The sequence below is a fragment of the Platichthys flesus genome, chromosome 7 (assembly GCF_949316205.1).
Source record: "Platichthys flesus chromosome 7, fPlaFle2.1, whole genome shotgun sequence".
In the NCBI taxonomy this organism is placed as follows: domain Eukaryota; kingdom Metazoa; phylum Chordata; class Actinopteri; order Pleuronectiformes; family Pleuronectidae; genus Platichthys; species Platichthys flesus.
In genome coordinates, this window is record NC_084951.1 from 1357225 (window position 1) to 1368812 (window position 11588).

The 11588-nt window shown below is 42.1% G+C and overlaps 1 protein-coding gene across 1 annotated transcript; it reads left to right on the top strand.

Moving 5' to 3' along the window:
- Nucleotides 1-1952: 1952 nt before the first annotated feature.
- Nucleotides 1953-11059, top strand: LOC133956278 (uncharacterized). The gene is made up of 15 exons (XM_062391194.1): nucleotides 1953-3137; nucleotides 3228-3450; nucleotides 3584-3611; nucleotides 3703-3785; nucleotides 3925-4101; nucleotides 4243-4350; nucleotides 4457-4513; nucleotides 4739-4846; nucleotides 5022-5267; nucleotides 5451-5519; nucleotides 5615-5709; nucleotides 9499-9625; nucleotides 9781-9898; nucleotides 9973-10049; nucleotides 10388-11059. Exons 1-15 carry the CDS (start codon nucleotides 2509-2511, stop codon nucleotides 10499-10501), a joined length of 2259 nt encoding a protein of 752 aa, XP_062247178.1. The 5' UTR covers nucleotides 1953-2508; the 3' UTR covers nucleotides 10502-11059.
- Nucleotides 11060-11588: the final 529 nt, after the last annotated feature.

Genomic DNA, 11588 nt, shown 5'->3' on the forward strand with positions numbered 1-11588 from the left:
TAATCCTAGTATTGAAGGAAATGCTGGAGATAACCCTGCAGCTCTGCCGTATAGCAGACACACAGCGAGTGTTAACAACAGAGAACCGACAGAGAGCTGATCTGCGGCCCAACCGCAGTCAGTGAGTCAGTCGGTTCCTAATTTAATTAACGAACAGTTTGAAGTTAAATCGACGGTCCAAAGCGGTTTTCTAAAGTCAAGGATGATATCTGTCTCTGCTTCCCGATGAGAGCGGGGTTAAATTCACTTCTGAGGTGTCACAGCCAGGTTCGAATGGAAAGTGCAGATTCCATACATATACACTTAGATATTTAATTAAAAGACACTTCCTTTGACAACTGAGACATAAGTTACGGGGTTGACTCGTTCAATAAAAAAGGAAAAATCTAACAAATAAAAAAAGTAATTTTTTTATTTACCTTTACCCTGATATCGAACTCGCATTTCCGCCGTTGTCTTAGTCATCATATATGCGACATAGTAGAACACGTTTTCAGTGCTGACCTTCAACTCGTCCGACAACTTTTGCAAACTTTGCAACTTGTTCATTTTCAAAGACATTCTCACTTCACAACAGCCTTGCTTGCGTTTCATCATATCGTATATCATATCATTATCAACCAGTTTCATAATTGGTTGTCTAGGACATTACATCTTCCCTCTTGACAATCAACATTCATGTACAAACCGTATAACCACAGTACAAATACTTTTGTGCATCCTTATTATTTTCTTAGTACAAAGTAATGCCAACTTTTTCAAATGTTCTGTTTATTTTAAAACAGGACAAGACTTGCTTGCTTACAAGGGACATTTTATTTTGTCATTATGCCATATTTTCACTGGGGTATTATTAAAAGATTTGGTGAATTCACTTAAAAATAATTAATGTTAAGGACCAATATCGCCACAAGCATGAACTTGAATGTGTATTTATTTTACAATCAGTAGACACCAAATATATTCCAATGAGTCTTTATGTTTTTTCCCATTTTAGAGTCTTGGTTTTTCCTGCCTTTGGAAAGGTGAGTCCTTTACAAATTAAAAAAATATATATAAATGACCCAAAAATTGAACTTGTTATTTCAATTTAAGTCCAGAAGAGTTTCCATTATGGCAGAGGCTATTGTGTTGGTCATAGCTAAGCTTCATGCTAAGGCTGAAGAAAAGGATGACACCACTTTCTGGGGTGAGGCATGCCAGGATCTGGGAATTGCTAACAGCAATATCAATAGGAAGAGGCTTAAACATGCATATCATCGACACAGACAGGTAATAAAGGTTGTACTTTCACCATTTCAATATTTATTAGTGTATTCTGTCTTCGTAAAGAAATCAATTCATTCCTGAGCTAATTATTCATTTCAAGGTTTTCCTTTGATGTGAAGAGGAAAATTCTGAGAATCACTAAAATTGTGTTTCAGATCAATGAAGCAGTGAGCCCTCCAAAAAAGGCAGGGCCAGTTTCCCCACAGCCTGATTTTGATATTTCATGGCCAGTTTCCCCACAGCCTGATTTTGATACTTCATGGCCAGTTTCCCCACAGCCTGATAAAATTACTGTAGGGCCAGTGCACCAACAGCCCAATACACAAACATCGACAACTCCAGCGGAAACTGCAGAGGTAAATATTGCAATGTCAATAATGACATAATTGTTATGATATTGCAATGTCAATAATGACATAATTGGATGATCTGAATTTCCCTCTGGATTAATAAAGTATCCATCTATCCATCTATCTATCTATCTATCTATGAAATACAGAATACTGTATCAGTTTTTCCAAATCATGGTGATAAAAAGTTCTACAAAAGAACTGTTAGGTATCCAGTAAATAATACCCTGTGACAACAATGGTTAACGTGCATCTATACTGTTATAAGGGCAACTTCACAACAACTTGTTCACTGCTTTTACTGTGTTTTAAAGTTCCATTGTACAACAGGAAATGGCAATGGCTCCACAACATCATCATCAGCGGATGAAAAAGAATATGAGGAACAATTCTTTTCTCATCCATTGCCTAAGCAACCCTGTTTTTTTTTTCTCACTGAAAATCCATGGAAAAAACTCAGGAGGACGCAGCGTAAACGGCGTTTCACAACACTGAACTGGACAGTTTTTATTGCTAATGGAATCCGCAGCATTCATCCACATTGCAGTTTTGCATTCAAGCACCACAATGTCCAATCGATCGGGTCGACTAGAAATGCACCTGTATTTTATTGTTCAGGCTACTGTCTTTTTAAAGACTGCCCTGTTAAAGTTCAGGTGACAGTACAAGATGAGGCATCACTAAGGCGGTTGTGACCTTTAGTGGAGACAGAGTGTGGCACCACAGCGAAGAACTGCAAAGACGTCCGGTGCGGGCAGATGAAAGGGATGCCATAGCGGATGTCCTCACCACCAAACTGCCAAGAACATTATATTTACAAAAATTGGATAATCTGGAAGACAGTGTTGTGGAATCTGGATGTCGAGATGACGTCCCTACAACCGGTGTCATGAAAACGCTCTCATGCAATAGCCGGAAAAAAAACAGAAGACACAAAAACGAAATGATTAGTTTAGAAATTATTCGGGAGGAGGAGCAAGAGCAAGATTCAGAGGATGCAGTTATCCAAAAAATAATATTGCAGCCCAAAAGCATTATGCTTTGGTGTGACAAGACTCTCAACTTGTTTTATGAGCGGTGCAAATCTGACATTGTTTATTTGGATGCGACGGGCAGCATTGTGCACAAAGGAAAGGGGCAAACTGCCCCATTCTATGTGTACGAAATGGTGGTGAGACATCCATCAAAAGGATCCTCCCCTGTTCCTGTGGCCACTTATCTGACAAACGACCACACCACAACATCCGTGTCATATTTCCTGGGGTCCTTTGTGACGGACTTAAGAAGACTCCACGGAAGAAGAGTGAATAAAGGGCCAGCAATGTTGATCTGTGATGGCTCCATAGTCCTCCTGCAGGCACTCTCCTACAACTTCTGTGAATTGAGCCTTCAGGAACTGCTGTGCAAGTACTATCACATTACAACCGGACAAGGGCAAGAGGACTCAATAGGGCTTCCGATTTTGCATCGCTGCTTGAGTCATGTGATGAAAAATGCAAAGGACCTATGCCGAAAACAGTGAGTGATTGCTGTATATGCTGAACATTTTCTAACATCATAACATGGGAAATATCTGTAAAACTTACTTTACAAGCTTTGTCCTTGCAGTGCCTCCCAACATTACCACCTGGCAATGCATGTGTTTGGCCTCATGACCCAGGCTACAACACTTGAAGACATGGATGAAGTTGTCATCAGTGCTGCCATGGTGTTTTCCAGTTCCCAAAGTGAGAGGAATGTTGAAAAACACTTCCAAAATCTCCAGAGGCTGTTGTTAAAAGCAGGACATACTGGCAGTGATGACACAAACATTGTGGAGCAAGACTTTGTGGTATGTGATCATTGTCTCAATTGCCACCCGTTTTATAGCAATAATTAATTGTTGTCTTGAGAAAGATGGGGATCCGAATGTCTACTTCAGCCCAACATTCATCCCAAACTTGCTGAAATACTTCCTTCCTCAGGCTGCTCTTTGGTCTGGCTTACTCCTGGGTTAGTCCTCTTCTATGGCATATGCTTTGATACATGTTTGTTTTAATAGCTTATTCAGTAAATAAATTAAAATTGCATTATCTTTTGGCAGGTGACCTTGGACGCCATGGAACGGGTCCTGTGTATGACAGGCTTACTCAGAAGTTCAAAATAACTGCCCGTAAACCCACACAGGTACTTGAACACAAAAGATCTGTTAGAAAAATTGAAAAACATTGCATTATTCAATCCTGGATATTACAGATTTGAATGCAAATAAGGTGAATGAAGCAATTTTTATGTTATATAACGTACTGTACATGTTGAACTCCAGAATTACACCAAAGACAACAAAACACAAGGGATAATGGAAAAAAGCCAGTGGGACCTCAAAAAGATCCGCTTTCAACAGAGACGGCTAACCAGACTGGACGATTATTTATATACATACAAGCTCACACTGAATGCCCTTCTAAGGGAATACAGTGACTCCATGAAGAGGAAGAGGAAGGTAAAAAATTGAAGCTCTGATATATAAACTATACATGAAACTCCTGGGATTGGTGGCTTTTTTTTAAGTGACGTTAAATGTACTTCAGCAGTGCAGTAGCTGAACTATTAACATTGATTTACTCTGTTTGATCAACTGTAGACACACCGTGTGGATCTGGAGCGGTGGAAACAACAACATCAGAAGAGGCGAGGAGTTTATGTGTCCCCTCTAATAAAGCCTTTTGTTTTCAAACAGCAGAAGAAAAAGGTAAATATTTTGTAGAGCTATCCATTATCATTCCATATGTTTAAATAGCTTAAAAATGTCATCGATAAAAAGTTTGTGTCATACAGAATCTTCTTGTGTTTCTCAGACAACACAGAAAACACACGGATTGTCAACAAGCAATCAGTTTCATGCTTCATCACAGGTAATCAATTGTGGCAAAGTTACACAAGGACAGGAAGCTAATCAAAAGCATTAATGTACAACAGCTGTAAATCAAAAGCTTATTGTTGTATTTTGTGCTTTAAACACTTCTGTGACTTAGTGAATTGCCATGACATGCAATTACCGAAACGTATTTCACCATGTTGGTGGTATGAAAGCATATAATGAAAAGCTTCCAATAATATCTAACAATTTCTATATCTAGAAACCAACAGACAAGGTCACTACCAAAATCCAATCAGACATGACAGGCCATCATGAGGAGGATACAAAGGGAAGCATTGTTCAAAGTCCAGTGGATGCTCCATCTCAGGTGAACTTAGTGTTCAAGTGTTATCAATACATCCAATGCAATCAATGTATCTGGGATGTAAATTGTACATTTCATTAAGTGCATGTATTCATACAGGATGTGTTTAACTTATCATCTGTAAATTATTTATTTATCTACTCCAGCAAATAACTTGTATTATTTTTATGACCCTCAGCTCAAGGAATTGTGGAAAAGAAGTGACACAGAAGTGGTTGTGTCTGTGGTCCCCTCTCAAATCAGAGGGAACAGCTTCATAATCCACCACAGTGAGCTACGGACACTTAGACCTCACCAGTGGCTTTTGCATCACTTTTCTAATGAGCTCCATTTGGAGAGAATGATTTATATTCTAAATCATTACACGGCTGGTGTGATCCTCTTTGGGAACAGAGAACAGATCAGGAGGAACACTTTGTCTAAGGTGACTTGTTTTTGTTTTGGGGATACATCCAGAAGTTTAATAACTGTCACACGTTAGCGGATGTTTGGTGGCTTTGTGTACAGTATGATACAATTCAACAGATCTGTTGTAACTATAGGATATTTACAAACACTTCAATATAAAATGTTTTTATCAGGTTGTTCATTTTTGGATGTGTTACAGATCAACTTTGACAACTATAAAGCAATTGTGTCTTTTGTGAACATACACAATTCCCACTGGAAGCTTCTGGTTAGTAATGATTATATTTATATTTATCTTGATTGTCTTTCATTTTCTTCTGGATGTCGTGAATAATCTTTGTATGATATTTAATGTGTTTCCAGTACATCAATGCAGCAGAAAAAAACGTGTATTTGGTTGACCCAGCACGCAGGTCCACAGAGCTGACAGACTCAGACCATGCTGCAAAAAGAATATGGTACTTACGCAATTTCAACCATTCAATCTATATAAATTATGTCAATTTATGTCACAATTCTGGTAGAGGTAGTAAAAGGAACGTTATCAAGGAGGCAATGGTCAGAAACAGGCTTACAGTATGAAGCAACATCCTTTTCTGATGAGAGCGTAACAGCTGGCTCACCAGTACATTCAAAATAATAACAGGCACGTGTTTAGCAATGCCAACAATAGCTTTGTTTTAAAGTCATCTTGTCTAACAATAGAAATCAGAATGTGTTATATTGGTGTCTTAGCAGTGAAATCCATTTTCAAACTCATGTGTAATCACTGATGCTGAGTGAACAGAAGACATTCCTACTGAAATCAAGGTTTGAGAGCAAAAACCATTGAGTGCTGATTATTCATTGCGGATATTTGAGGTTTCTTGAAAAGTTTAGAAAAAGTCTTTCACGGTATGAGTATAACAATGGTCTGTATCATGTCACCTTCAATTTATCATGTCCCGGTTACTGAGTAAGAGGCAGGAGGCTGAAGAAGCATGTTAGGAGTTTAATTGTCATTGCAAAAACAAACAAAAAACACTACAGCCAACAAGGCTTTCTAACTAAGTTACGAGGCAACCTTCAATCTATTATGTAGAAATAAAGAAATGAAAAGAGAAAAGAGGTAAGTGATGCATTTGTCTGGTACTCCCATGAAATAATATACAAGATTTAGTAAACAAAACAGTAATGGGGCTTATACATATGTTAGGAAACAGGTGAAGTCAATTATTAGACAAGGAAGTTATTGGTTCAAAGATTATAAATACCTCCCAAGCTGCTAACAGCTGCAAGATTAGTACCTTGGAGAGCGCTGCAGTGGGCTCCTCACAGATTTAAGCTCATGAATATATGATTGGACCCAAAACACTAACATCATGGCTTGGGAGGGATCTTTAGGAACCATCAATTGGATAGCAGTTGCATTGACAAAAAAACTTTGAGTTGCAACTTTAAGGAGATACACTTTGGTGTTATGTTGTAACGAGGCTGACCAGGAGGAGGGAGGGAGGGAGGGAGAGAGAGAGAGAGAGAGAGAGAGAGAGAGAGAGAGAGAGAGAGAGAGAGAGAGAGAGGGAGAGGAGTTTTTTCTTATATTGTACATACATTGTATGTGTATGTTTGTCACTCACTCATCGTCATCCGCTTATCCGGGGTCGGGTCGCGGGGGGAGCAGCTCAAGCAGGGGGCCCCAGACTTCCCTTTCCCGGGCCACATTGACCAGCTCTGACGGGGGGATCCCGAGGCGTTCCCAGGCCAGTGTTGAGATATAATCTCTCCACCTAGTCCTGGGTCTTCCCCGAGGTCTCCTCCCCACTGGACGTGCCTGAAACACCTCCCAAGGGAGGCGCCCAGTGGGCATCCTTACCAGATGCCCGAACCACCTCAGCTGACTCCTTTCTAAGTAAAGGAGCAGCGGCTCTAATCCGAGTTCCTCACGGATGACTGAGCTTCTCACCCTATCCCTAAGGGAGACGCCAGCCACCCTTCTGAGAAAACTCATCTCGGCCGCTTGTACCCGCGATCTCGTCCTTTCGGTCATCACCCAGCCCTCATGACCATAGGTGAGGATAGGAACGAAGATCGACCGGTAGATCGAGAGCTTTGCCTTGCGGCTCAGCTCTCTTTTCGTTACAACGGTGCGGTAAAGCGAACGCAATACCGCCCCCGCTGCTCCGATTCTCCGGCCAATCTCACGCTCCATAGTACCCTCACTCGCGAACAAGACCCCAAGGTACTTGAACTCCTTCACTTGGGCTAAGGACTCATTTCCTACCCGGAGTAAGCAATCCATCGGTTTCCTGCTAAGAGTCATGGCCTCAGATTTAGCGGTGCTGATCCTCATCCCAGCCGCCTCACACTCGGCCACCAGCCGATCCAGTGAGGGCTGAAGGTCACAAGCCGATGATCCAATGAGGACAACATCATCCGCAAAAAGCAGTGACGAGATCCTCAGACCACCGAACTGCAACCCCTCCCCACCACGACTACGCCTCGATATCCTGTCCATGTATATCACAAACAGGATTGGTGACAAGGCGCAGCCCTGGCGGAGACCAGCACCCACTGAGAACGAAACTGACTGGCTGCCGAGGACCCGAACACAGCTCTTGCTTTGGGAGTACAGAGATTGGATGGCCCTGAGGAGAGACCCCCTTACCCCATACTCCCGCAGCACCTCCCACAGTTTCTCCCGGGGGACCCGGTCATACGCCTTCTCCAGATCCACAAAACACAAGTGGACCGGATGGGCATACTCCCAGGCCCCCTCCAGGATCCTTGCGAGAGTGAAGAGCTGGTCCGTAGTTCCACGTCCGGGGCGAAAACCGCATTGTTCCTCTTCAATCTGAGGTTCGACGATCGGCCGAACCCTCCTTTCCAGCACCTTGGAGTAGACTTTACCAGGGAGGCTGAGAAGTGTGATACCCCGGTAATTGGTACACACTCTCTGGTCCCCCTTTTTGAACAGGGGAACCACCACCCCGGTTTGCCACTCCTTTGGCACTGTACCCGACTCCCACGCGATGTTGAATAGGCGTGTCAACCATGACAGCCCCTCAACACCCAGAGCCTTTAGCATTTCTGGCTGGATCTCATCAATCCCTGGGGCTTTGCCACTGCGGAGATGTTTGACTACCTCAGTGACCTCCACCAGGGAAATTGACGACGAAACACCATCAACCTCGAGCTCTGCCTCCAACATAGAGGGCGTGTTATTCGGATTCAGGAGTTCCTCAAAGTGTTCCTTCCAACGTCCGACGACCTCCTCAGTTGAGGTCAACAGAGTCCCATCCTTACTGTACACAGCTTGGATGGTTCCCCGTTTCCCCCTCCTGAGGTGCCGGATAGTCTTCCAGAAACACTTTGGTGCCGACCGAAAGTCCTTCTCCATGGCCTCTCCGAACTTCTCCCACACCCGCTGCTTAGCCTCCGACACGGCAGCAGCTGCAGCCCTTCGGGCCTGTCGGTACCCTGCAACCGAGTCCGGAGTCCTCCAGGATATCATATCCCGGAAGGCCTCCTTCTTCACTCGGACGGCTTCCCTGACCACCGGTGTCCACCACGGTGTCCGAGGGTTACCGCCCCTTGAGGAGCCTAAGACCCTGAGGCCACAGCTAGCCACCGCAGCTTCAGCAATGGAGGCTTTGAACACCGCCCACTCTGGCTCAATGCCCCCAACCTCCACAGGAATGCCAGAAAAACTCCGCCGGAGGTGTGAGTTGAAGATACCTAGGACGGGGGCCTCCTCCAGACGTTCCCAGTTCACCCGCACTACTCGTTTGGGCTTACCAGGTCTATCCGGAAATTTCCCCCATTCCCTGATCCAACTCACAACCAGATGGTGGTCGGTTGACAGTTCCGCCCCTCTCTTTACCCGAGTGTCCAAAACATGCGGCCTCAGATCAGATGACACAATCACAAAATCGATCATTGATCTGAGGCCTAGGGTACTCTGGTACCAGGTACACTTATGAGCACCCTTATGTTCGAACATGGTGTTTGTTATGGATAATCCATGACTAGCACAGAAGTCCAATAACAAACGACCGCTCGGGTTTAGATCAGGGAGGCCGTTCCTCCCCACCACGCCTCTACAGGTGTCTCCATCGTTGCCCACGTGGGCGTTGAAGTCACCCAGCAGAACTACGGAGTCCCCTACTGGAGCCCCATACAGGACTCCATTCAGGGTGTATGTTTGTACATTCAGGGTGTATGTTTGTACATATAGTAAATTAATACTTTCATAAATTATTGTCACACAGTGAATACTTCAAACTGAGGAGGACCTGCCACAGCAAGACTGACTGGGTGGACATCAAATTCAAAGGGGGTGTTCTGCAACACCCACTGCAGCAGGATGGAGATAGCTGTGGGGTACTTGTAATCATGGTAAGATGAATATTTATTGAAATGTTAAGATTTTCCAAAAGAACTGTATAAATTTTGCATTTAGGATTTAATCTGTTTTACAGTATTTCCAACCGCCACATTTGGCAGACTTTGAACATTATCCAAAGTACATAACTTATTGTGTCATCGTTTAGATGGCAAACGCAGTCATGGAGGCCTTTCCGAAAATACCAAACATTGCATTTGGTACAACAAAGACAGAGATGGAACATCAGCGTAAACATTACGCTCTGCAAATACTTAAAGCCTCAGGTGGGTGAGGAGTGTTTTTAGTCATATTGTGATATTTTAGTACTCAATGTCTAAAATGTGTATTTGTATTTAAGTGTTTGACATAGATAACAACTGTGCCATGTGCTCAGCGACAAAACCACCAGGTCCAGGGCCTTCCTTCACTAACTGGGTATGTTTATTTTTTTTTTTACTCTTGTCATTGTTTGTTTATGCATTTTGTACATTTTAGAGATGACAGGAAACAAGGGTAAAGATAGATGGGGAATTACATGATACAAAGGTCTCTGGCCGAAGTCATTCTCATAGACTTCATAAAAAGGTGGCTAAGTCAGCCTTGTATTTTCCATTTATAATTTTCTGTTAACAACAGCAATGTAGCATTTGGTTAAAGCATGGTAAAGCTCGTACACATGAATAAAGGCTGCTAGTTTGGTGAAACATTTGAAATGATTACTAAGCAATGAACCGCTGTCTGTATTAAAGGTGGGAAATTTGAATTTTTTACAGATTCAGTGTGACAGATGTAGCCGGTGGTTTCATGCCCAGTGCCTCCAGATGGACACAGCCCAGATTCAAAATGTGCAAACCGCTGACTGGAATTGCTGTCTGTGTCAAAAATAATTCCACAATCAGTATGTGCTATGTCTTTTTTTTTTTTATGTTCACTGTTTTCTTCGTCTGTGTATGAAAGAGTCGCCTAAAACACATATTTTGCCTTTCATAGTATTACCAGCTGCAAAAGCAACACTGGTATTGTTTTCACTTTGTGAGTCTGTGTGCAAGTCCCCAGGTGTTAATATTGCTATCTCTGTGTACAGATTTTCTCATCCCGATAGCAACCGTGAACGATGCAGTCACAAAACTTTACAGGTGTTTATTTTTTATCAAACTGAAGGCCGCGTTTGAAGATGGGTGTGGCCCAACAATGGCACCTGAATTACGGAATTAAAAGGAAGGGGTTGATCAGGACTTTACGCCCCTTAAACAATTTAGCATCATGGCCGTTTAGGTTTTTATAATTTTATTTTTCGTTTTAATAACACAGTTGAGTGATGTTTTGTGTTTTTACATAAAGGTTTTAGGTTCCCATTTTATACAAAATGACATAAAAAAAAGTTTTACGTTGTTATAAAGAACAAAGCTTTTGACAACTACTCCGGTGTTTTATTTATAAAACTATTTTTTCGCTCCATTGTTGGCGTTATGTATGTATTTTGTTATATGTTACCTGTACTTACAAGTTTTGCAATAGTGAAATGGTGATAAATAATCAAGCTCAAAGGGAGCAAAGGAGGCACAGTTGGTGCCAATTCAAAAAATATTATAAAAATACAACACTACTAATTGAACAGAGCATAATTCATAGGAAAACAAATGTTATTTGTAGTGTAAAAGGGTACCCCAATCTAACCTAAGCATTATCCCTATAAAAGGATAAGATAATAAACAAAATGCTCAACATAATTAACAAATACAAAGAGAGTCTTTCACGCTGCGATCAAGAAATTGAAATCAAGACATCGCTAAGGCAAGATTGATTTTTACATATGGGTGCGGCTGAAAGAGAGGGTAGGACAGTTAGAGATTCCAAGAAAAGGGACTAGTCATAGGTGTGGGAATAGAAGCATATCAATCTCACTGTGGAATTATTGGGCAAAGTATTTTTATAGTACTTTGAGATATCCAGAAATGATGTATTCCACAGTAG